Source organism: Platalea leucorodia, assembly GCF_965183815.1.
Source record: "Platalea leucorodia genome assembly, chromosome: 15".
Lineage (NCBI taxonomy): Eukaryota > Metazoa > Chordata > Aves > Pelecaniformes > Threskiornithidae > Platalea > Platalea leucorodia.
This window is the reverse complement of record NC_138837.1, coordinates 7,095,824-7,121,888: the sequence shown is the minus strand read 5'-3', so window position 1 is coordinate 7,121,888 and position 26,065 is coordinate 7,095,824. Positions and strand designations below refer to the sequence as shown.

The following is a 26,065-nucleotide window of genomic DNA, read 5'->3' as shown; positions in this document are numbered from 1 at the left end:
GGGACTGGAGGTGTTGGAGGCTGGGGCGACCTGAGAGGAGGCCCCGGGGGTGATCCCGCAGCCTTGCGGGGGCGGCCGGGTCCGCCAGCCCTGCCGAAGGAGCTGCCTCCTGCCCGGGCTGTGCCGGGGAGCGGGGCCGGGCAGGTGGTTATTGTCCCCGGCGGGAAGATGGAGGCGGCTGGCGGCGGGCGGTGAAGCCGCGGGCTGCGCCGTGAGTGCCGGCGGGGCGGGGAAGGGAAGGGAAGGGGCCGCGGCGCCCGGCCCGCTCCGGCCCCGCCGCGGGGAGCGGGGCGGGCCGCGGGCTCGGCTGGCAGGGGAGGGTGGGAGCGGGTTTTGGGAGGTGGGGTTTGGAAACCTCCTCCACAGGCTGCTGCTTGCGATGACCCCGGGGGGAAGGAGGAGGAGGAGGCAGGGGGGGATCGGCTCAGTGAATGAATGGGCGGCAGCGGCGGCGGCGGCTCCCCTGCTCAATGGCTGCTGGGCTGATACGCGCCAGCCCCGCAGCCGGTGCCTCCCTCGCCCTCCCGTGTTTTGTCTCAGGCTCGCCCCGCTCGGGGCTCCCCAGACATGTTCAACCAGCAGCAGTTCCAGCAGCAGCTGCTGCAGCTCCAGCACCTCCTCCAGCAGCAGCACCACCACCACCCCCCGGCGCAGCAGGGAGGCCGGTAAGCGCCGCTACGCGAGGCCGGGGATCTCGGGCCTGTCCCGGGGGAACCGCTCTCCAACGCCTCCGTCCTTCCTCGCCCCGCGAAAGCCGCGGCGGGGCTGGCTGCCGGCCTGTCCTCCCCCGGCGGGGAAGGCGACAAAGGGAGGCGGGGGCGCGGGGGGCGCAGGCCTCGATGGGGGCAAAGCCGGAGGCCTGGAGGTGCGGAGGGGGTGCCCGGAGGGAAGGTGGCGTGTGGGGGGCGATGCCTGAGGGAGGGCGGGAACGGCCGGGCCGTGGGGCGGGGGCCGGTGTGGGGCGGCACACCCCGCTGTGGGGAGGGAGGCCGGGCGGGTCGGGGGCTGCCGCAGGCCGGGAACTCTTCTTCCCTCAGCGCCCCGGGGCTCCGCCTGCCGCCGGCTGGGTCGCTCCCGCCGCGGGGTCCCCGAGGGCGCGGAGGGTGGCCCCGGGCAGAGCGTGTGGGAGGGGATGCTCCGGGGCCGAGCGTCCCCCTCACAGCGGGCGAGGGCCCGGGCGGGCGCCGGGCTGAGGCGGCGAGGAGGGGGCTCGGGGGAAAACGCCTTCTCCCGCAGAAACCGCTCACACGCACCTAACCGAGCCGCCCTAAACGGAGACACACACTTTGTTTTATGATTGAACTTCACTTATTTATTTATTTTCTTTCTCCGGCTGGGTCTCCTGGCCTGGGTGAGATTATTGAACTTATTTCTGCAGTGGCACCGGCGCTGAGGATGTGACTGGGCACTGTGGGGCGGGGGGGATGGAGAAAATCATGTTTTGTGTGGTAAAAGACGAATGACATCTGCCAGAAATAAAAGGGCAAATAGCCGGGGTTTTCCTAAAAAAATGTGAGAGAAAATAACTGTCTTAGATAGGAGCAGTTGTCCCTGATGAGCCGAGATTTGTAGAACTAACACAAATTCTCTGAAATGATGCATTTATTTGCAGTTACTGTTCTCTGTAAAGCCTCTGGAAATTCAAAGCAATGGGATGTGAATTTAAGAAAAAAGTTAATTCCTTATTTAATAAATTATAATAATTACTTTATCCTTATAAGGCATGTGTCTCTGAGGGAAATGTGGGAATCTTTCTGTTCTGCTAGAAATACAAATCTCTCTAAATCTTTTTTACCATTTTCATGTGTCTTGTACTATAAACAAAGCTGCCCTTAAAATGCCAGTATGAAACTGACGCTGAGATAGCATGGATGCATCTTACACCTTTAAAAGTATGATTTTTCTGGTATAAATATCTCGGCTCTGAGACTGGAACAATCTAGAGCAGCAAACGTGAAGATGAGCTGCTGTAAATGCTGTTAAGAGGGTTGGGTTTTTTTTGTCAACGTGGATATTTTGATCCATGTTTGTACCTCTTTACAGCCCTACCAGATATAGCTGTGTCAGCAGTCGTGCTTAGAGGTGGGCCTGACCTTGCAATCGCCTGAAGAAGTGCCTGCCAGTTTCTTCAGACTTTTCTCTCATGTCTGCTCCACCCTCCTTAGGACTGGAGAGTCCTTCTCCGCTCGGTTCTTCCTCCTTGTGTTTTAAATATGAAGGCCGTGCCTTATTTTTCCATCCGGTTCTTGCAGTTAGGGGGCACCATTTACAGTTATGGCCTGTCTGGCTCCGTGTGGGAGGCATTGATGTTGGAAAAATATGCTTTAAGCTACTGAGAAAACTCCCTGTTTTTTAGAACTTCTTTTTTCTTGTTGTATTAAATGTAGCTCCTGATCCAGATCACTCGTTTCTACTGACGAGTGCTGCATAATTCTGTGGAACTGCAGTCAGCTCCTGGGCTTTTTTTATGCTGCTTGACAGGCTTTATGTGGGCTTGGTGCTAAGGAGTTCTCTCTGACCTCAAATTCCTTGATAGACAATCTGTCAGCTTTGGAAATTCCAGGAGAGTGGAAGAAAGAGGATACAGTGCTGGTGTATGGTATCTTTTCATGCATGTAAATCAGCATTTCAGTGGTTCTTTGCTCCTCCGTTTTATACTTGTTAGGGGGCTGGAATCGAAGGGTACAGTTTTTATTGGGTTCCTATGATTAATGCCTTCTTTTCCAGGGGTTTGCCACCACCGCAACAGCAACAGATGCTGAGCTTACGGGCAACAAATCAACCATCGCTGCTCAATGCCAATCCTATGCTTCAGCGGGCCTTACTCATGCAGCAGATGCAAGGTACTGTCGTTATGGGAGACGCTTACTTATTGGAGTTATTTAATCATTCTTCATAGACTGAAACCATAGGATGGCTATTTCTTACTGAACCATTGCAGTCCTTGTATTTGGCAGTTCCGTTTGTCGTCTTGTTTTTTTTTCCTCTTCAAGTTTGTCCATAGTCCACACCACAGAGGTTCTTCAGTTGTTGAAAATCCCATGTGCCCAACTGTTCACAGCTGGGAATAGCGCTAGAAGGTATCAGGGTAGATATTAAATATGTGCCTTCCCTCTTAGACTTGCTGGAGACAGTATTCTTCCATCAATATATTTAGATAAAATACTTAGATTTTTGTTTGTCTTTCTTTTGTTTGTCTTAGATTTGTTTGTCTTTCTTGGTTGGAAGGTTAAAACAATTTATTTCATTGTCTGTTACGTATACGCTAACCTTGTTTGCAGTAGACGCTTGTCTCTGTCCAAACTTAGTGCAGTACAAACAAATGAAGTATTTTGTGGTGGAAAATGGTTCGGGTTTCAATTGCCTTGTGAAATTTCGATTCCCTGAAATGACCGTCATTTGTGTGGTGGATAATATCACTGTTCTTCCATCACTGTGTTTCCACAAGTGGATTTTTTTGCCAGATGTGATGTTTTCAAAAAAAATTCATGAAGCTGCCTTAATAGTAGCATTGCTAGCCTAAAGATACTAGGAATAAAGCTATGTTTTTATTTTTGCTCACGTCTTAACCTGACAGCTCTTTTCAACACAGAAAATCAGTACCTGGGGTAGTTTTAAAGTGCCTAGTTTAGATTAATGCCTGCAATTTTTATCTTGCCTGTGAATCATGCCCAGATGTGAAGACAATAGATTTATTCTGCATGTCGTTAACTCTCCTTTTGTTCTCTCTTGCCCATTTAACGAGAGGGCTCTCTAGTGACTCCAGTGGCTCTCTACAGATCTCTCTCAGGTTGTAGGGAAACTGGCAGTGAAAAAGGACAAGCCATGCTCTGAAGATTGGTGTATTTATTTGTGTCAGGAAAAAAGTCTGACTGCACTCTAGTCAGCCATGCTCCTTTCAGACATGTTTGATGTTAGCATGGGCTGACCTTTTCTCTAAAGCAGAATCTCTTATTGAGAAGTTGTATTTAAATATAGCATGCCAAGGACCTGAGGCAAATTAGGTAAGAGAGTGGGATAAGGTATATTAATGAACACTCTACATGCATTTTGACTTAGTGTTGTTCTTCTTCTTTTCACCTCTACACGCTGAGTTGAGTTGTGACTTCTCTTTCAATAATCTGCGTCAGCTAGCCATAGGTAACGTGTAGTATGCTTGCAGTGTTCAGTGTGGCCCTTCTTAGGGATCTGAATTTTTTTGGTCATTCGGGTTTGGGTTACATGTAAGAATATCTGATGCTGAAGTATTTCTGTACCTGGGAAACATCAGCATAAATAATTCATTGACTGTATGTGGCTTCAGCAGTGGGAGTAGGAAAAAATAAATACTTCAAATTGAAATAGATGTGTGGTTCTTTAAAGGTACTAAACCAAGAGAGGAGATGACTTCTTGCTTTATAGATTTTTTTTTTTTTTTTTAATACAGCTATGTCTTTTTACAGTAAGAGATTATTTATGGTGATTAATAAGAGATTAGATTACTTTTGAAGACAAACATGGAGTACTTCCTATCGTGTTGCGGGCTTTAAACAGTGTAGCTTGTTTTTTCAGATTTTGGGTGCCTGTCTCCAAACTTCTCTGCCCTGTTTTGACAGCTTCTAAAAAGCCAGTGTATGCACTAATTCAAGTGGGAAATAAAAAAATCGCAATATAAGTCCATGTTCCCAGAACGGTGGACAGCTTCTGAGGGTGTAGCTGAGGCATCTGGGCACTTCCATTCCCTCAGCCCTGAAATGGGGATAGCAAGGACTGCCTTCGTAAGAAATTGTTGAGACTTAGTTAATAGTCTGTGGATGCTGAAAAGAACTGTTCAGAAAGCAGAGCATTATAATTGGAAATGGCAGAGTCTCAAGTGTCGGAGTTTAGGTTGACATGTTGAGGTTGCATGATAACCAGGTGGCAGAGAGGACTGTGGAATCTCTTGTTTGAGAAGTCCAGTGTTGTTCTAAATGAAATGCTGTTGCTGGCCTGTGTTAAACAGCATCCGTACTATGGTGTGAGCTGCCAGCTGCACAAATGTGGGATGAATTTTCCTTTTTTACAGAGAATTTCTGTAAAACGAGACCTTGTTTGTTGCAAACACAAGTGCTAGTGTGCTCAGATCAAATGATTGCTCTAATGATCTTAGCTTGCAGTGACAATCATAATTAAATAGCCTGATACATAGTAATGGTTGCTATCACATCAAATTGTTCTGTGGGGGCTGAAGAGGGTAGAGCACAGAGCACTCATACAGTGCCCAGTGAAGTACAGGGTCTTGCGTGGAGGAGCCTTTCCCCTCTCCCTGCTGCTTGTACAGGTGCAAGATTTTCTTTCTCCTTTGCATGCTGCAGGGTGGTGATACGCTGTGTGTTTGCATTTATAGGAAACCTGCGTGGATTTAACATGACAGCGCCAGCACTGCAGCAGTTTTTCCCTCAGGCTACAAGACATTCCCTCCTGGGGCCACCACCTGTTGGGGTCTCGTTAAAGCCCACTCGGCTGGGCTTCCCCAGCCTTCCCTTCCAGCGGCAGAACCGGACCTTTCGCAAGGTGGGCTGTAGTTTCCAACTGTTCGGGAGTTTTGTGCTTGGTTTGCGCTTGCAGCAGTTGACTCTATTGTAGGTGGAGAACAAAAGAGGAAGGGGAGCGCCTTACAATGAAAACTACGTTTTGCACCATGCTGCTGACACAGAAATGCAGAAATAAGTCCATCCCTGAGGTTCTTGTGGTCCATATTTACATTTATGATGCAAGGGTTTCTTGTTGCTTCTTGCCCAAGAGAGAGAATTCCTCATAGCAGAACTGTTTAAACCTAAGATATAAAAGGAGCCTTTAGAAGTACCAGCTTCAAAGTAATTACAATAGAAGAAATCCTGGCTGAGTGCTTTGCTCTTCACAGAGGCCCCATTAGCCTTCCAAAGCAGTTTGTTGTTCCCAAACGTCTTGCTTCTACTACAGACGCGTTACTGTGCCTCTTTGGGCTGTTTTCCCTTTTTTTTTTTTTTTTTTTTTTAAAGATCAGGATCATATTTGTTCTTGTGGATTTTGTAAAATCTACAATTTTTTTTTGTAAAAATCCTTCTCGCTTTCCACCATTAAGACCTCTTTTGTATCCTGGAAATGGTTCTTGGATTAATTGACCAGTACTTCACTCCTCTTAGATTAGCTTTTGCGTATTTGGTCCCATCCTGTCAAAAAGATGTGCTAGATAAAATAGGCTTCCACTCTTGGACTGTCTTTTCTCTAGAGTTGAAAGGAATGGGGATTATTTGGGACTCTTCTTTTTCCCTGCCCATGTACCTCTTGCCAGAGTCCCTCTAAAGTGATCTGACTCTCTGCGAGCAGCAGGATCTCCTACAGCTGCTACTTAAAGAACTGGAGAAATGTCATGGGCTGCCTGTGGAATTAAAGTGCGTTACTCTGTTTAACAGTGTAAACTTGCCTGAAGCAAGGCAGTCCATTGTAAACCATCTATTCCTTTCCATTACCATGTGCTAGAATTCCTGTTCCTGCCCCACAGTAAAGGTCTGGTGCTTCGGGCAGCGTGTTGGGTTTGAGGAAGGACCGAGAGCTGGCAGTGACTCTCTGCCCGTTGCAGGACTTCCAGAGGGTCCCTGACAGGAAGCGGGAACTAGATCCTGGTTCTTCATCTCAGACACAAGGTGATGAGAAAATGGAGATCCCAGAGGGAGTGCAAGCAGGGTCAGAGCAGAACAACTCCTCGCCATCCACAGGTAAGGGGGAGCCTGTAGTAAAACAAATGCTTCTAGACATGGTAAACTTCTCTTTGCTATTCCTGAAGCAAAGACTGGAGGTGGCTTTAGTCTTAATCAGCTACATTTCTCTCTAATTGTAAATACTTAAACTGCCTGTGACAGCCCTCTGCTATATGCTTCATATATCTTTTTTTCCTGGATATTTTTGGTTTTTATAAGCTAGCTCCATATCCCTTGCATGGAAGCCTCTCAGAAATCACTTTGACGGTGAGCCCCATTTAAGATGGGGGGAAAAAATAAAACTGGTTTGAGATTAAAGCTTCCACATTGCCTTACCCGTGCTGAACTCAATATCTCATGGAGTCAAACACATGAAGCAGAACCAGTTGCAATCAACATGCTAAGGAAACGATGAGTTGAAAGAGTACTTGTACTCCATTTGTCAGATCAGAAACTACCGGCACTGAATCTCTTACAGTGTCGGATACGATACAGGTGTGGGAATGTTATTTCTGACTGAAGAGTACCTAATCTAAAAACGCAGGCATATGATGAGGTCGTGACCAGTGTATGCGCAGTGGGGAAAATTACCTGATTAAATGGTTGCTGTCAGATAGATATGCCACCTTGGCTTATATTAATGTTCCTCTGATCTGGGCTCTTGTCACCTAGGTATAGGACTGAGACCCACTTAGTAGACATAAACATAGATTTCTTTCTGGATGACATGTCATACAGTGACATCTGCAATAAAACTCAAATATCTTAGGTCGTTATCTAACCTTGTCACTACAATGCTCAAATTCAGAATAAGCAAGTGTATAGTAGTATTTGCTCTAGCAGAGTTTTATTGGCATTGACCGTTCAGCTAGGGAACATGCTGGTGGTGTGGTCTGCTTGGCTAAGGAGGTCTCCTTCTGTGTTCCTGCAGAGCCAAGAACTCCAACAGAATCTGTGTTGAACACGGAGCCTGCAGCAAAAAGATTGAAGAGGTATTTATTGAGTGGGGTTCTGAAATAGTTACTGGGTTTAGAATTGTTGTCTGATTTTATTTTCTAATAATTAGGGCTGTACTGTACTGGCCTGATGTCTAGCATGTAGGAGGTATTTCAGATGCTCAGGGACAATTCAGAAAATCTCATGATGCTTGCGGAGATCCAGCGTGTTGTAGGGTCTCTGCTATGGGTGATCCAACTATGGGAATGAAAAATAAGAGATGCGGCTCATGTAAATGTGCAACAAAGTAGAGTTTGCTCATGTGTTCCCCTGCCAGGATTCTTGTAAGAAGTAGAGAGGTTCTTTTCTATTTTGATATGGTTCTCTATTTTTCTTCCATAAATGTCAAAAAGGGAAACGAGCAGCCATGTATCAGCAGAGAGGGAAAGCCTTGGAATATGTTAGGCTACAGTAGGTGCAGGAGAGGGTAGTTTATTTTGAGGAATGAGAAAGGGAAGGGAATCAATACTCCCTAGTATCCCAGCCTGTAGCCTTGAGTGTTGAGTTCTGTATCCCTTCAGCAAAGATTGTCTTGCCAGTCCCCCTGTCTCTTGGGTAAAAATAGACAAAGGCAATCCTATTATCCGCAAAGGGATGCGCAGCGCGCAGGCATGCTGGCCACGGCAGGCTCATCTTGGCACTCCCTGCCTCCCTGGGTGCAGGAAGGAACAGACAAGGCTGTATTGCCATCTAGCGGGAAGGCACATCACGGAGCTCCTGGTGCCATCTGCACGGTGCCGTACCTCTCCCAGAACTGTCGCTGTTAGCTGGTGCAGAGGGAGAAGAGGAGGGAGTGCATACGGATTTCTGGAGGCATTGATTTGAGAATTCTCCAACATATGTTAATGACTATGAGTCAGGACTCCTGGGTCCTCTTATCTTCCCTGTTAACAATTCACCGCATGGTTTCGGACAAATTTCTTCACCTCTCTGTTTCCCATCTGTAGATCAGAGATTAATGGCTAGCTTTAGGGAGAATATTTCAGGATTACTTTGATGTTCAGGTATTACCTTGATCATGTAAAACATTAGAGAGTGATAAATATGTGAGCAGGGACCGTCGTAAATTATGGACTCTGATTAGCAAAAAAGTGAAGAAATTCAATTAAAGCTGTCGAATGCAGTTGAGCGTATGCTTTGTTAATCTGTTTGTCAAAGCTAATTTAATTTTAATTACATTAATATTTAGTGGATATTAATCAAAGTCCTGTTACGTACAGCGGAAAAAGAACCAAGTCTGAGGAGTGACAGATCTCACTGCAGCAAGCTTGCTATTAGGAAAATCCTTTCCTAAGCAGTAGCTAGGGACTGCCAGATTTGATGCATATATTGCGGCTGGTGTTTACTTGGAATAGATCATTCCTTAGCTTTTTTTGGAAGTGTTTCTGTTTACTTCCAATGAACAGATAATGAATCTCTGAAAAGAATAGTTTACTGTTCTCATATTGCCCTTCACAGATGAGAAGGGCATTCCCCCCATCCATGTCACAAACATGTGTTTCATCCTTCATTGTTCATTTCCCTTTTGCCAGGAATACCAGCCTCCTTCTTCATTTCAGGTTTTTCCCACTTCTGCCTTTTCTCCTATGTACCATCTGTATGCCTGGAACAACATCCTCATTCCAGTGCAGAAAGCACTCACCATCTTCAAATCCTCCTTGAACACCCACTTCTTCTAGCATGGCCTGACAAGTATCCATATAATACCATTTCCTCCTTAGATCATGCTCGTGGTGGCTTTTGCTCCCTTAGATTGCTCCTTAGATTTGCAGCAAACCCTTGCCCTGGAGTGCTGTCACCATCTGTGTGTGGTATAGTGTTGAGCCTGCTGGCAGCACTTGACAAATAATGTTAATGCCAGCCACTCTTGTTTTCTTCGTGTTTGCACTGCCCAAACCCTGCTGCGTATTTATAGCCGTGTAACCCAGTTACATTATCACTTATCAATCTGATAAATTATGCGGTGCGTGTGTTTGGATCGCTGGATGCAGTACCTGCACAGTCTGCATTCTTGCTTGTGCACAATGCACTGCTCCCTGTTGGCAGAAGACACCAGGGTGGGATATTGTGCTGACCTGAGAGCGAAGACATGCAAACCATGGTGAAAAGCGTTAGCCCTGATGGAAAAATGGGGGATGGAGAAAGGCATTGTAAAGTACACTTTGTGCGCTCTGGGAGTCAACTGTTCATTCTCAGCAGTCCCCTCAAGATCTTTTTTCTCCTTAGCAGATCAGCAGTACCAAATAAAACAAAGCAAAGTCCTTTCGATTTGTGTCTTCTACAGCTCCGCTTCCCCCACAAGCAGAACTGTAGGGACTCTGGAACGAAACATGACTGATACGAATAGAGCAGGCAGTTATGATTAAATCCCTGTAACACACCACTGAGAACCCGTGCAGTTCTGACAGGTCTCTGTTCCCTTATGCACAGAGCAGCCTGGAGTGCTGTCCGGGTATTGCAGTTTCCCTGCAGGTCACCAATCAAGACAGGAGTGAGCTCTCAGAGCTCTTATTAAGAATATTTCCTGTATGAACTTATTTCCCTCCAGGCCTTTTGCAGGAGAGGGCAGTGATCCGAAAAATCAGTTGTAACCTTCTTGTCCAGATTATTTGGCTGCTGTTTCTGAATCAGTTCTAGAATGCCCACTCTTAATTGTTTTTATTTATTTCTGCTGAATCCTTGCCTGAAATACCACTTCCAGTAGCTTATTGATTTGGGGGTTTAGTGGAGAGTGTGGTAGCTTAGACCCCAGCCTGTGCCTTGATGTGTCTTCTGAATCTCTTTGTCTGTAACATGGCAAATAAGGTTATTTTCTTGATATCCTTGAAGTGTGACTGAGGAGTCTGCATTAGTGGATGCCACAGACAGCAAGGAAGCAGGAGAGTCAAGCGCCCATGTCCAAGCTGATGGTGAGTTGCTGGGCACTGTGCTTTTCACTTTTAGGGCACTCCTTGCTGGAACTGCCCCTGTAGGTCAGCATCTGTAGATCCCATGGGTCTCGTCAGAAATGTCCTTCCTTCAGTCATACGGGATGGGGAAAGGAGGAGAGAATCTAGGAACCAAATCCAAACATGGTCCCCTAAAACCTGTTGTCTACCAAATGCAAATGATGGGAAGTTTCCCTCTTTAATAAGGATTTCTATGGAGAAAGGTTTGTGAACTGGGCTTATGGCCAACAGCACTGTGAGGAAAGCTCCCTGACTTCATTCACCTGCTGCTTTGTTTTCTCTATCATTGCTATTTTGATTTAAGGCAGCTAAAAGGACTCTCTCTTCCTAGGTACAGACAATGCAAAGGAGTACACAGCTGAAGATCTCTCTAAAGAGAGGAAATTCTCTGAGGAACCAAAGGCTCCTGAGGTGAGTAGACAGCACGCCATGCAGGGGTGGTGCAGAACATACAACCTCCCCCTCCATCCCAGAGAAGCCCGTTGCCACTGGGAACCAGATGGCACCCACGTCTGGAGCTCTCTCTCCTGCTGTAAGCTGTTGTCCCTGGCAATAAGGCATAATATGTCTGCAATTAGTGCGCAGTCTGCTCTGACTCGCTGCTTTTGTACCTCTGCTAGCCTGTACCTTACCTACTGCTGGCTGTTTGTGGATGCTGGGGTTTGTTAAGATTTCAGTATTTGTCTGGAAAGATGGAAAGTTGAATTGAAAGAGCCACTGAAAAATACACGTATTGAAGACCATAGCTAAATACATCTTTTATGTTGCTGAAGAGCAGATGTATAAAAATTCAGGTGGTGGTAGTAAAGATGCAGCTGCTGTGGCACTTGCCATCACAGCAGGTATGAGCAGAGAGTCAAGTCTGTGCTTTTGAAAGGCAGCTTGAAAAAAATGAGACACAGGTGCAGCCAGCAACCTGAGAGTCTTTTGCATTAAATACCTTGCCCACGTGCTAGATGTTAAACCAGGATCTTATGCTGTGTAAATCTGTAAGCAGACAAAGATTTAACTCATGGTGTGAATCAGACTTGATAGTCTTCCATAATTGGAGACATTTGTTGATGTGATCGAAGGTATTTTCCTGCCCTTGTTTGAGTTCCTTACTCCATCAGGTGTGGCGCTGAGTCGCCTTTAGTTCTGCAGTGGAGAAACGTGAGCTGATCGTGTTCCTTACCAACGCGTTGTTTGTTGCTCCAGTCTCCGGAGACTGGATCATACAGTGTCTACAGAGGCTGTAGAAACAATCATCTGTACTAATAGGCCTGGTACTATGACACAGGGATCGCTGATTTAGCAGCGTTGGGAGGAGTGTGTATGAGAGTCTTTCTGATCAGCCTCCTGTGGATTCAAGCTTAAATGCATTTTCTTAGCTTAGGTCACATATAAAAAGCAGGTGTCATTTTTAGTGTCTTCTACTGAGAGATTGGACTTAATCTTGACTCCTCCTTTTGGCAGGTGTTGAGCTCTGGAGGTTCACTGAAAGTGACTATCCAGCAGAGCAGTGAGAGCAGAGCTATCAGTACAACAGCTCTGAAACCAGGGCACTGGACCTGTGAGGTGGGCACAGCTGATCCCAGCCCTGAATCGGTCCTTAAATTCTACTGTTACATCTGCAAGACCAACTGCTGCAGTCAGCAGGTAAAAATCCAGAGGTCTGACTGGGATATGGGTGGTCAAGAGAAGTGAATTAGATGGCCAGCTGCCACGGGGAGGTGCAGCAGGAGACTCGTTGGCAAGGGCTCATGCTTCAGGAACAAGGAACATAAAAAATGATGACAAGCATGCAGATAAAATAAACCTCTCCTGAGGAGCTGGCAAGCAACCTGCTAGAGAGCGAATGTGGGTGGATCCACAGGCAGCCATGCTCTTAAGCTTTTATACCATTTCATTGTTAAACAGCAGTCAAGAGAATGGAAAGCATAGCTCATACCTATTATTTTCTGTATTTTGAATACGTTTAAATGGATTTTTCCCCTAACCCCTCTCTCAGAATTTCCAGTCCCACATGGCTGGAATTCAGCACCAGCAGCGACTTGGGGAGATTCAGCACATGAGCAACGTTTGTTTTGTTTCACTACTGCCCATGGTGAAGGAGCAGAAGGTGCTGGCAGAGAAAGATGGGTAAGTGTTGGTCTGCGCTGGAAAACACAATCTGAATGTGGACCTGCATGGGTTCTAAAATTCCTCACTGCACCAGGGTGCCCCTCTATTCTAGGAAAGGTACAAAATCCCTCTGGTTCCAGGGACCTTAATCTCCTTCAGGCAACTTTCTTCCTGCTGAAGGATACCAATGTTGACTTTGACCTGCTGTGTAGTTTTTAACACAGTAGACCAGGTCGAAGACTTTTTTTCACTGGTGCCTTTCTGTCAGCATGAGCTAAAGCAACCTATATAAATGGCTGGGAAGGGGAGAAGATAAATCCGAGCCTGTAAAGATAGGAATGGTGGGGAAAACAATGCTGAGAACAGATTGCAGTATTCCCTGGAGAATGTAAAAAGGTGTGACTTACAGATATATCCGTTGTCGCTTCAGAGAGACCCAGCAGCGATGGTGTAACACTTGTCAGATACACTTCACAGGGGATCTAATCAAACATCGCAGGACCCAAGAACACAAGGTAACAACTGTAGCATGCATTTCATCTTTGCACTGACCTTTCATGGGGATTGAGTGGAAGCGTCTAGCATCTCCTGCTCCCCAAGCAGCAAAGGAAAAGTGATTGGAGTGGAGAGATGTACAGAAAGTTCTGCCAGTAACATCCTCACTAAGGGCACTGCCATGCTACCTACTGCCTCTGAACACTGGCACTGTTAGAACTTCCAGTTGTCATGCTACGTGGGTATGGCCTGAAGCACTTCTGGTTTATAATTCTTGGCTTTTCTCGATAAACACGGCCTATCATACTCACCTGATCAATTGAATGGAGGGATTGGTGGGCAGCCTGTAAATTTCCAAGCTAAAATTTAGGCGGGCCATCGTATTTATTGGCTCCTAGGGGAGAAGTGCCAGAACACCTTTTAGAAGCCACATTTGTTTTGCTCTGCATGCTTTCCATCTTTTTGTGGATAAAAGCTAGGGAGTCCTTTCTGCTGAAAAGACGACTCTGTGGTCTTCCTGTTTTAGATACAGGGCTGTGACTTTGTTTCACTCAAGATTTATCTGCATTCCTCCAAAGTGGTGCCTCTTGTGACTTACTGAATTGTCCCTCTTTCCTTAGCTGGCCAAACGCTCGCTTCGTCCTTTCTGCACTGTCTGCAGCCGCCACTTCAAGACCCCTCGCAAGTTCGTGGAGCATATGAAGTCCCCTGAGCACAAACAGAAAGCCAAAGAGGTAATACTGCCTAAGTGGAGAGCTCCGCAGGATTGGAGGCAGCTACACTGTGGAGCAGGTTAACTTTCTGCTTCCCTGACTATTGCAGGGATGAAAGGAAGATGTGCAGTTCTCCCAACCCTGTTTTAATTTTCATCTTTTGCTGGACTTCAATTGTTAGAGCTTAAAGAAATTGAGTGAAAAAGGGACAAGGAGTTAGATGTGTCTAGAAGCGAGATAGCTTTGTGCCTCTCTTGCAGTCCCTTCTACTCATCAAATGCAGTCTGTTCAGAGTCTGGGGTCTTCCTTGGTTAAATGGAGAGTGCAAAGTTGATCTGATCTTTGTTTTCTGTACCTGACAGGTGAGGCTAGGAGAGAAGGAGTTGGGCAGCCCCGAAGATTCGGAGGAGTTGATCACAGTGGATGCTGTTGGCTGTTTTGAAGATGATGATGATGAAGAGGAGGAGGAGGAGGGGGGAGCTGGTGAGGAGGAAGACCTTGATGTAGTGCTGATAGAGAATGAGGATTCTGCTGCCAAGCAGGTATGCCATGCAGAAGGAGAAGGAATGACCTATCTGAGAATCTGCTGTGGGCTCCTGTGACTTAGTTGGTCTTGACTGGTTGAGCTCAGGGTTTCAAGAATGCAGTCAACCTTGCGTCCTGCAGCAGGAGGGTGAGGGCTCTGGGGTTCTTCCAGAGCACAGGATGATGCAAAAGAGAATCAGGCACTACATATGGGATGCAGGAGGGTGTTTCTGCTGTGCTGTACAGCTCCTGCTGGTGTCTTCAAACATTACCTTTTTGTTGAGGAGCATAAGCAACGGTTTGTTCAAGGGAAAGAATTTCTGACAAAGACATTGACATTGTCTCTTTGAATAGCCCAGCAGTAGCTTGGTCTCATAGCAAACGTACGTGTGGAGGTTTATCTTGATAAATATCATTTTCCCAGTAGAGAGCAGTTACCAAGAAGGAGGTACATGGCTAAGCTACTTCAGGCTTGGAGTGCAAGGGGCGTTTTTAACCCTTGTAATGAAGTGGCCTCCTGACATTGGGTTTTGTATCTGGCCCTAACCAGATGCTGTGCAACTCCGTCTCTGGTATGTGAATCCTCTGTTTTGCTCCCAAGCTTACCAGAAAAGTGTAAGAGCCCAGGAAGGGAATTGGCGTAGATACAGTGGGCACTAACGTTCTTTTGATTTCCAGACTGGGCTGAAGGAAGTGTCTTTGGAGGATTACGAAGGAAGCGAGAAGTATTGTCCAGACACAGCCTATGGTAAGCAAGCAGAGTTAAGCACAAAGGCCTACAGAGCCTTCTCCGGCCACGTGCTATATCTGTAAAAGAGGACGGTCTCTACCTACTGCTGTAATGAGTTCTTGGGCCACAGTGCTCAGCATCTGCATCGGACTGGTGCAGGTCACTGCTGCCTGGAGAAAGAGCCAAACGTGGCTTTATTACTGTGTGACAAAACGTAAGGATGTGATTGATGTTTGTCAGCTGCCTTTTGCTTTGAAGAAGAAAGAATGAGAGCCAGATACCTTACTAAGGTAGGAAATGGAACAAGGAGGGCAGGAGTACTGAAGAAAGTAGGTAGCAAATGAGGGATGCTCTGGAAAGATGGAGCCTGCAAGCATATTGATTAGAATGCTTTCCAACAGAAATGCAGCTTGTGTAGAGATACTGAGCAGCACTGACAGTATCGAGCTCTCTGCCAGAGCCCAAACTGTGCATGTTTCCTCCGCTTCAGAACCCCCACGCTCTACCTAGCGGTTTTTCAGACATGCGGCTGGACTGGTGGGCAGCGTTACCTCCAGATGACTGTCTCTGGTCCCCACCCTGTAAGCGATTCTGACTTCAAGCCTCTAACGGCCACTCGTGTTGTGAGGAGGGCAGCTCTGCAGAGGCTGTTTTGTGCCCAAGGAGAGCTCTGTTTACACCAATCTTCCATATCGCTGTAACCTTCCACTATCGTGTGGCAGATGGAATAATGATTCATGCTGTGAATGTTCTCTGCGTGTTCCTCTTGCGCGCCTGCTGTCTTCTGCTTGGTTTGATCCCATTACATTAGATCATATGTTCTCTGTAGTTTTCCATTGTATTCTTTTTTCCTTACCCCCCACCCCCCCCCTTAATGCTCTGTGTAGTTTCTTTGCTCTGGCAGCCAGATTTCTCTCTGAATATCAACCACACAGCCATTCCATGGTAAGATGAGATATTCAGCAAGTCATCTTGCAAATCCCTGATTAACAGAAGCAAAGCTTTCCACTTTTCTTTTTCTCCCTCCTCTCCCCTTCCCTTTTAACATGCTTTCATTATTTGAGTTCCATTCAATGTGATCTGTGATTTCCCTTCCCCTCCCGTTTCGCAGGCCTGGATTTTCTGGTCCCCGTCGCAGGTTACCTCTGCAGGCTGTGTCACAAATTCTACCATAGCGACTCTGCTGCCCGGCTCGCACACTGCAAGTCCCTGATGCATTTTGAGAACTTTCAGGTTAGACCCTTTGGCGATTGCATGGCCTGGCATTTGTTACCCCCGTGCGTGTCTCTTCAGTGAATCCACCACGTTAGCTGTCTTGTCTTCAGTTCATTTCCATCATCCTTGGTGTCCATTGTGCCATAGCTTTCTCCTGGTGTGCTCTGTGTTTGTCTCCCATCACCCCTGTAGATCTAAAACCAGTCCGGTCCTGCTTCCCAGCTACTGCTGCTGTCATCTTGTTGCCCATTTCTGGCTGGAGATCTTCCTCAGAGTGTCTGCTCTGTTTGCTGAACCTGTGGAGTCTGTCGTTCAGTCTAGGCCTCTTCTCTGTTAGACAGATTACAGGTGGGTCAAGATGGGGAACGAACAAGAGACGGAGGCTGTTCCTTTTACAGAAAGCTGGTGCATACGCATCTTTTTATGCGATACTGCAGGAACAGCTCCTTTAGCCAAAATTGTGGGTGTGATTCATCCATGAAGGGGCCTGGTAAAATCAGGTATTCACCGTAGAAATCCGGAAATTTAACATTACAGACTCTTTATGTGATGGAAGCTACAAGCTGGTGAGAGTCCATTTGGTCCCCAGGGTCAGCCTGCAACAAGGAAGTCAGTCTGTCTGTCTGTCTGCTACCCTTTCCTAGAAACTCCTTAGCACAAAGCTCTGCCAACTGATGCTGTTCCTTTGCTTTACTGGCTCCACCTACAGAAGCCGTATTGCCCCTTGCTGCTTTTGTATCTAGAAGCTTTTCCTACTGGGCTGGCCTGGAATCTGCCTCCATCGTTCTGTCCTTGTTGACTTGCCAGGGGGTGAGGGGCCTGGATTAGTAGCTTGTGGTGGGTACGCAGGGCTTGCACTGTCTCTGCCCTCTCCCGTGAGCACTGCCTGGGCCCTGCCTGTGAAGGAGAGCGGTGTTCCCTGACCCTGGCAAGGAGGGAGGCTCCCACACTGACTTTGTCTTCTGCCTGCACCCAAAACCTGCTCCAGCAAAAGCCTTCGTGCTTCTCTACCACAGATGTATCCAGCTTTTGTTAGTGTTAAAAAAAAAAAAAAAAAAAAACAAACCAAAAAAACCCCCTAAAACTTACTGTTTTTCTGCTAGTCTTCACATCAGTTAACTACTCCTAGCCAGCCGTCACTGCCTCCAGAAAGGGGAGGGGTGCTGTAGAAGCCAGCACTTAGAGCAGGGGATTTGGAATGGCAAGTAGCAGAAGACCACAGCTGTTCCTTCGTGGTTGCTCATCCTCTCCCACTCCTGCAGCTAGTCATTTCAGGAATGAAGGAATCGGCCTTGCAGTTTTCCTGGCTTATTTTAGATCAGCTTAGAGTGAAACTGCAGCAGCAGTGTGTATGCCTCCCTTTTGGCCCACTTAGAGCTGAAATCAGACGCTCTTCAAATGGATGCCAGAGTGACCTGGAGGGGTTACTTATGACAAGAGTCCAACCTTAAATATCTGCAGGCAGATAACTATTATTCTTGGCTGCCTAGGTGCCTTGGGGTTGTCACAGTCTGAGTTAAATCACTGCCAGTTTCTGGGGTACTCTCCTCGGAGGAGCTCAGCAGAGGGTTTCAAAGCAGAGAATTGTCTGCTGGTGAGGCAGTTCACAGCATCACTCTGAAAACAAATTGGCATGCTTGCACCTGGCTCAGTTTGGGTACCACATTATGACTTGACTGATCTAGTTCCAATGTGTTATGATACTGCGCATATCCCGTTATTCAAGGACAGGGAAAGAGCAAGCCTGCAATGATAAACTGAATTACAATGTAAAGCTGCCCGTTTGATGTGCTGTAATTCCACATTGCAGACTACAGTAGCACTGCTTAAGGCAGTGGTGAAAGCCAGTGCGCTCAAAATAGTTTCCTTAAATTGTCAGGTCTGATGCTAGTGCCAGGTCAAGGGACCCTTTAGCAGAAAGCTGAAAGTGAGCCGATTGTGGAGGGAACTGTTGTGGAAAAGAGGGAGCTTTGTTTTATTCCTTTAGTTCATGCTCTGTCTGGGTCTTGAAGACCAGATTCCTACTGCATGTTAGATAGCTGTACAGAGTTGCTGTTTTTCTGAAATCCAGTCTTGAAAATGGCTAGTAGCCATTTTAATCTCTTTACAGACCTCTACTGGTTCATCATGATAGCTAGTGCAAATGAGTCATTTTATTGATGATATGCTTATCTTTATTCTGTAGAGAACCTCAGTACCTTGTAACAAGAAGATATTCTTGATATCTTAGTGTTCCCGTCAACAGTTTCACTGGCTGCACAGATTGTATCAGCAGAGTGAAAAATCTTAAGCTTTCAACTTAAGTCTTGCTTTAGCTGATAAACATTAAATCACATCTCTGTAGCTGAGGGCAGTGCATAGCCTCATGTATCCAGGGTACATGTCCAGAGTCATGTCCTGGCAGTAGCTGAAGCAAGAGCTGTCACGTGCACTGTTACATCTACAAAGTCCTGAGTCTGACTGAGATTAACAGTTGCCAAAACATGATTTTTGTCTCGGGAGCCACAGGTCTGCCATGCACTCGCTCAGCATTAAGTAATGTGAGAGGGACTTCAGTTTTTAATATCGCCACTTTTCCTCACAGGAGCTGACCCTTCCCTGCTTGAAAGCCTCAGCAGCCAGGCCAGGAGAGCTGCCGAGACAAGTCGTGCCCCTGCAGATTCTAGCTGCCACTCACCACTGTTTTTGTGCAGGTTTTCCTGGACCGCCTGCTACTTGCTGCAGCGACAGTAGCCGAGCTGGGCTTGTCTCTCACGTTGGTTTGTTTGTATTTGCAGAGATACAAGGCAGCGAGGCATCGTGCCACAGCTGCCTACCCCGAGGCTCCTTTGCATTCCCAGGGCTCCAGCTCCCAATTGCTGGATGATCTGAAACAGCCTCCTGCTACAACAGCAGACACCAGCAAGAAGATGAATGATGATCATGGGATAGACAAGGAGGGTACAGAGCTGTCAGCCCTGCAAGAACAAGCTTTGAGGTCTCCGGAGGGTAAGGGTGAGCTGGCCACCTCTGTAGCAGAGGGCAAAAGCCTAGCCAGCGTGACTGACGATGTCTGTGGAATCATGGTTGTAGAAGAAGAAAATCTCCAGGAAGAGAGCAAGTCCACTACCGCTAGTGCCGATTGCCCGCTCCCTGAAGAGAACCGCACCGTGGGGGAGTTGCTGGGACACGCCGTGTCTGAGGAGGAGGAGGAAGCCAGTGCAGCCAGGCAAAGGGAAGGCACAGACGACTGCCAGGATCCGGGGAACGGAGGGGGTTTAGAACAGAACGAGGGAGCGCTAACAGGCCAGGAGGCAGCGGCAGAGCCTTCCTCCCTAGCCAAAGGTGAGGCAGCCAGTCTTACCTCTGCTGGGTGCAGACGCTCTACTAGGCGCAAACCCAGATAGAGTGGCCTTAAAGGGAGAGCCCTTTACATATGATATTTGCTGGAAATGTTTATTTTCGGAGTCTTTTAATAGAGCAAAAAAAAAACCTTCAACTTTACTGCTGTTTTTATTTTAAGAATAAAATAAGCCTGGCTTTAGCGTGTCTAATACAGGATGGTGTTGGTTATTACTTGTACAGTTGGGATACAGCAATTATGTGGAAAGACTGAGGCTTGGATTGCTGGACTTGAAAGAAGACGGTAACGTGATTTCCATAGGGGACGACGTTCATGAAGTAGATGGATGCAGACTTATTTTTCACTAAGAATTCCTTGTAGTTTCTCCTTGTTTCCTTTTCAAGCAGAGGAAAAGTTTATCTCTTGGGAGACTGTGTGCCCAGTTCTGCTCCTCGGAACAGTTTCCTTCCAAGGGTGCACACTCTTGGACAAGCACTCTGTCCCAAGCTAGGCAAGAATGTGCATCTTGGTCCTCTATGAATACTACGAGGCTTAATACACTCTGTTCTCATAGTGGAGACTCTCAGGAACAAATTTTGTTTCAAACTGATTTTAATAAAACAGATTTCTTATAACTAACTTCTTTAACTTTCCAAAAAACTCCTTTAACTCCACAGAAGTAGAACAGTAAGACTTGCTTCACAGCGCTGGCCCCAGGCCATCCTGACAAGATCACAGACTTTCAGACCAGAATGCTCATGCTTACTCTTGTCAAAACGTACAGGGAGGACTCTGCTCACAGCCCGCGCAGGCAGGCCCCGGTCTCTTGGCTCTGGATAGCTAATGCTGTGCTGGGGGCTAACCAGCCTGCTCTGCCTCTCTCTAAAGCCCGAGTCCTTAATGGCAGCTTAAGGAGTTAGGCAGCTTCCAATTATAACAGTCAAAACCATCACCCTGGTAGCTTGTCTTGGAAGGGGACAGGAGAGTCCAGTGATGTGGGACCCTCTGCCAGCATTCCTCCCATCACCGTTAATGTGAGTAACGGGGAAGCTGTAGTTTCAAGGCAGGAGCTGGCCTAGGGCCCCCCCTCAAAGTCTGTCACCAGAGTTACACTTCGGGGCGAGCCTGGACTCGGGACAGCCCCTGCCTACTGTGCTTTTTGAGGGAAGAGCCAGAGCCGTAACACTCCTTGCTTCAATTTAACAGTCCAAAAGAGCAGAGATCATTTTTCCTCTTTGAGAAGAGGGCCTGCTTGCAAACGACCTGCATGGCATCAGGTTTCCTACAACCAGCTTTAACCAAGTGTCAGTGCCGGGCTCGTGTTGGGGAGCCAAAAGAACCAACTCTCCTACATCCCCCTGTGTGCTTCTGCACCTACCACACAGCTAAAGAAAAACAGAACATGGAGGCGAACGGCAGGACACAACCACAGGAAGGAACAAGTAGCAGGCACAAGGTACCCCTTCTATTCAAGTTTTACGTTAAATTGGTGACCAGTAAATGTCCCCTTAGCAATACCAATGGATAGTTTGTGGCCAGCGCGCTAGACAGGAGGCTGTGATCCCTGCGCATCGGCTTCCATGTTCTGCTGCTCGCTCTGCTGCTGGAACTCCAGGCGGGTCTGGCGGTTGGACTCCAGCAGTTCTTTCAAGCAGGCGTGTAGATAATCATTCTTCTCCTCCAGGTGATCCAAGCAGGAGTTGATCTGGTCCAGCATGGAGTTTATTGCTGCGTATTCTAAAAGGAAGGGAAAGGAGAGACTGAACAACGTAAGTACATTGTGAAGGCAGTGAGAGCTGCTGCAAAACACGCCCACAGCATTTTGGCTGCGCCTTATCTGCCACTGGGTGCGTGAAGTAAAATGCAACTGAATCCTGCATGTGTTGTGTTCACCGATCAAACGAGACCAATGGGAAGCTGGAGGACTGGTAACAAGCTCTAAGGCGAGCTACCTGGGCAGTCCAAACCCGTTCTGCGCCTCTCTGACAGCCTCTGATCTCACACATCGATAGCTGGCCACAGGCTGAGTGCTAGCGCGCAGCGATCCGCATCGCAACAGCGCCAAACAAACCCCAAGGACAAGTTAGCCTTTTTAGCTGCCTTGGGGATCATCTTTCCCGATGAGGGCGCAGGCATCCTGGCAGCGTGCCGAAGTGTTCGCTACGTTCTGTGAGTTATTTGTGTAAGGCTCCCAGGCTGGGATGTCCTTCACGAGGGCCCGGCTGGAGTCAGACTTCCAAAACAGCACAGCCATTGCCGTGGCAGGAGCAGGGACGAGCCCAAAGGTGCTGGTAGTGGCACTGTTATTTCCAAAGCGAGGTAAGTGTGGGGCACCGAGGTCAACCGGAGGATTTTCATGCACCCTTAAGGCTTGGGGCACTTCAGATTAAAACCAAACTTGTTGGGGACGATCCTGAAAGTTGGTTCCCTAGGTACAGTTTCTTATTCACAGCATTTGTTTCAAGTGCAGAAGCGTTAGCCTCGGTACAACGGCATTTCACAGTGATGAGTATTGGCACTGTTAAGCAGATGAAGATAGCTGCGCTAGCGTGATGAAACACTTGCTTTTGGATTGCTCCGAGCGATATTCACGCAATCCTAAAGAATTAACAAAAAAACAACCCTGAAAAACCAGACAAGAGAAACCTCTGCTGACAAGTTACTCAGGAACTGGAAGCCTGGCAGCTGAAACCCCGGGGGTTACAGGAGGCCCCAGGCGGAGCCAGTCCCACGTTCCTTTCTGAAGCTGCACGGGCTGAGCGAGCACAGGAAGGCAGGCATCGAGCTGTGACCCGCGGGCTGACGTTTTTTTGAGGATCGTGGGCTGCAGGACCGGGAAAGATGCCTGCGTGGGTGGGACAAGCCCACACCTCACCGGCTGCGGCTGGCTCCTCTCCACCCGGCTCCTCTGAGCAGCTGGCGGAGCGTCGGAGCCAAGCGTGACACACGCAGTGCCTGGCTGGAACGCCGCTCTGAGCTAACGGAGAATAGAGAGAAAGTGAGGAGGATGAGGATGTGCTGTGAGTACCCTTGTCCTAGGGACGAGGGTCGAGCCGTGCCGAAATCCCCCAGCCTCACAAGCCCAGCTTTGCCCCTCTCGGCTGCCCCCTTGGCACTTTTGTGGGCAGGGTGCTCAGAGCCCCCAGCACACCAGGCCCAGGCGCTGCCATTACCGGCTGTGAATATTTAAATATTGCAGTCATTTGCACTCTTAATCACTAAGGAGAATCTTCATTACGAAAAAAATAGTCGTCTTATACTGCTTTGGAGCCATTCACAGCAGTGTTGCAGCCTTTAATTCTTTGGAGAATTGCATATGTTGCATTTAAGCTTCTTTATAAAAGTTTGGCCTCGCGGATATATGCAGGGGTATATGCAGGGTATATGCATTATGAGCAAGAGCACTGCTTGATTTAAAAATCAGTCCCACAGACATGTTCTGTACAAAGAGGCGGCAGTTACCAGTATTTTGCAAACCCTGTTTCAAGGTCAGGTGATACCCGAGCGTCCATGGGTTAGAGCTCTTTACTTCAACCTAGTATTTGGTGCATCACGTTCCAATTAAACAGTGAGCAGATCCCAAGCAGATACGGTAACTACTTCTGACAAGTAACGTTACTCATCAGCTTGGCAAGAAGTCTGTAGTCACAGCAGGAGCCTAATTGTTCTCAGTGCCTAGAGCTCAAGGGAAGGCTATATAAGTTGTGCAGCTTTGGGAAGTGGAAAAAAAAAAAAATTAACAATTTTAAACTAATCTGTAAAAGCATTTTATTTGATTGTCTTCTGTTAGTTGCAAGCTTGGTGTATTTTTGTGGAAACCGAACCACATCCCCTAATGAAAATGTTGACCAGGAGTACGGCAATCGCGTTGTTTACTGCTCTGCATTCTTAGGAGAACAGTTGCCAAAAAGAAGGTTTCCTATTTGAGATGAAGGAAGCGATCCCCAGCTTCAGCTCCCCGAGACCAGGGAACGGCTACAGGCCTTTGTGACCAGCTACTGCATGCAAAGCCCCAGCTCATTACAGGCGGAACAACTTAACGCAGAGGCTGGCTGTAGATCAGAGGTGGTGACTGTCTCCGTCACATCCAGTGTGTCTCTTAGCTCTTCAAAAAGTTTGAAACACAAATCGCTGTGACGATGCAAAGCAGCGAGCGCTCTTGGGGTGTTTCGGGGTGGAAATGATCCTCCTGTCACTGCAGGTGGGTCACAGCCACAGCTACGAGATTCACCTGCGCGGGTCCCATCTGGACACTGAGCGGTGTTTTGGGAAACAGCATAACCCAACTCTTCACCATTTTCAAGAGAAGAGTAGCAAAGTGCTTACTCTTTGAAAGGTTTCTAACTTTAAGAACGACCCGTACATACACAACAGCTCTGCTGTTGTCTCATTTACTCCATCGGCTTTTTCTAACTGGCTCGGACAGTATCAGAAATTTCATACCTAGGCACTGTAAAAATGCCCAGAAGTGGAATTTGCCAAGCTAATTGTCCTAAACTCACTTTTTCCACACACAACTACTTCTCCCAGATCTGCCCACGTGATCTGTCCTAAGGTTTCGAAATCAGAACGTCCTCTTTCTCCTCGGTCATCCGCGCCCCGTACACCAGCAAATGCACAGAAAAATCTTTTCACAAAGAAGAAGGAAGACACAAATAAAAACGCCCCCACGGCAGCAGGCAGGAGCTCAGTGCCCCTCCGCAGGGCGGGAACGCTCCCAGCCCCGCTTGGTTTCAAGACCCTCCGGCCCCGCAGCCCCTCGCCTCCCGCGTCGGGCACCGCTCCCAGCGGAAGCAGGGGAACACCTGGGAACACCTGGGCCTCGCCACCCGCGCCGGCCGACGCGGGGCCCGCGGGGCCAGGCCAGGCCGCCCCGCCGGGGCCGCCGGCTCGGGGGTGGCAGCCGGGCAGGCGGCTCTGCGCCGGGCCGCCCCCACGCACCTTCCTCCCCGAAGCTGTCCCCGTCGTTGTCGTCGTCGTCGTCGTCGTTGTTGCCGCCGGCGCCGCCCACCGGCACGTGCGGCTCCCCGTTCGGCCCCGACATCCCGCCGCCCCGCGCGACGCCGCAGCCGCGCGTCAGAACCGCCCCGGACGGTGCGTCAGTGCGACCGCAGGGCCGCTAGCCAATGGGAAAGCTCGGCGCCCCGCGCGTCACGCAAAGCCGGCCGGTCGGCGCTGGGGTAAAGCTTGTGGTTAGCGCGCAGGACGCGGGGCGGGCGGGAGCGGTGAGGCGGCCCCTGAGGACAGCGCGACGGGGCGGGCAGCTCCGCGCCCCCTGGGTGTTTTACCCAAGCACGTTCCCAAAGGGAAGCTGTCCTCAGCCCCCCCAGGCTCCCTGTGCCCTGGGCTGTCCCAGCCACAGCACACCCCGGAGCAGGCGAGGGCCTTCGGGCACGAAGTGAAGTTGTCCTCAGGGGCCGCCATCGGCACCCAGCGCTTCTTCCCCCAGGCAGCTTATGACCTGTATGACTGCACCTCCGCCCGCGGGGAGCCCCCCGGGGGCGCTGGGGCCGCAGCAGCCAGGGGCTTTGCCGCTGAGCCCCAAAACGCAGCTGTGCCACCGGCCCTGCTTCGCCCCCCGGGCGGCCTCAACCACCCTTGGGTCACCTTCAAACCTCCGCTTCCCTGAAGGAACGAGCGCGATTCGCTTCGCCCTTCCTTGTCTTTGGCCCGGTGTCGGCCGTACCTCGCGCGTCCCGAGGAGGTCTAATTGCTGCGTGGTTTTTTCACCCCCGGGAGAGATGTTACTGGGATGAAAATAACTTGCAATTAGAGCATTAATTCAAGCAGCGCTCCTGAGATACACCCGTTTTGAGAACTCTTATTAAGTGGGTATTTGGGGCAAAGAAGAGGTTATGTCCTCATTTAACATCGTGGCCAGCTCTTCTCCTTTCTGTGGGGTAACCCCCCTGCGCGCCGCTGAGCTGGGCCCCGCGTTGTGCTCAAAGAAGGGAAATTGAACTTTAGCGTAATTAATGGATGTAACCACGCTTTAATGAAAAAGACGACGACTTTGAGTGCGAAGGTTCGTGCTCGCACCGTGGGTACGTGCCGGCCAGAAGCAGCAGCCCCGGCCGGGCAGGACATGCTCTCAGAGAACAGATTATTTTATTTCCACTTTGGCGTCTTCTTAGCGAAGCCGGATTTTATAATTGCTGCGAGGGAGCGGGGCCGCGCTCGCCGTGCCCGCCCCGTGTGCCGTTTCGCACCGCTGAGGGCTCTTTACCTCAGCGAGGAAGGGGTGCCGCCATTTCGGGGGCGGGGAGGCGCGGAGGGGCGGGGCGGCCCCTTTAAGCCCCGCCCAGGCGCCCGCCCGCCCG

At 48.7% G+C, this 26,065-nt stretch overlaps 2 protein-coding genes across 3 annotated transcripts; one reads left to right on the top strand and one right to left on the bottom strand.

The window, feature by feature from the left end:
- The first annotated feature begins 355 nt into the window (after positions 1-355).
- CIZ1 (CDKN1A interacting zinc finger protein 1) lies at positions 356-19,849 on the top strand. Of its 2 annotated transcripts, none has more exons than XM_082327524.1 (15): positions 356-665; positions 2,728-2,843; positions 5,366-5,532; positions 6,581-6,716; positions 7,630-7,690; positions 10,524-10,603; positions 10,974-11,053; positions 12,098-12,280; positions 12,633-12,763; positions 13,176-13,260; positions 13,861-13,974; positions 14,316-14,495; positions 15,157-15,226; positions 16,320-16,441; positions 19,264-19,849. In XM_082327524.1, exons 1-15 carry the CDS (start codon positions 568-570, stop codon positions 19,807-19,809), a joined length of 2,169 nt encoding a protein of 722 aa, XP_082183650.1. In that variant the 5' UTR covers positions 356-567; the 3' UTR covers positions 19,810-19,849. The 2 variants fall into 2 exon arrangements, with proteins under 2 accessions (XP_082183650.1, XP_082183649.1); XM_082327523.1 differs by having other exon boundaries at positions 19,201-19,849.
- Positions 19,850-21,283: 1,434 nt separating this feature from the next.
- Positions 21,284-24,818, bottom strand: BBLN (bublin coiled coil protein). The gene is made up of 2 exons (XM_082327525.1): positions 24,687-24,818; positions 21,284-21,482 (listed from the first exon to the last, which is right to left on the bottom strand). The coding sequence occupies exons 1-2, from the start codon at positions 24,787-24,789 to the stop codon at positions 21,289-21,291; spliced, it is 297 nt and encodes a 98-aa protein (XP_082183651.1). The 5' UTR covers positions 24,790-24,818; the 3' UTR covers positions 21,284-21,288.
- Between the last annotated feature and the right edge of the window lie 1,247 nt (positions 24,819-26,065).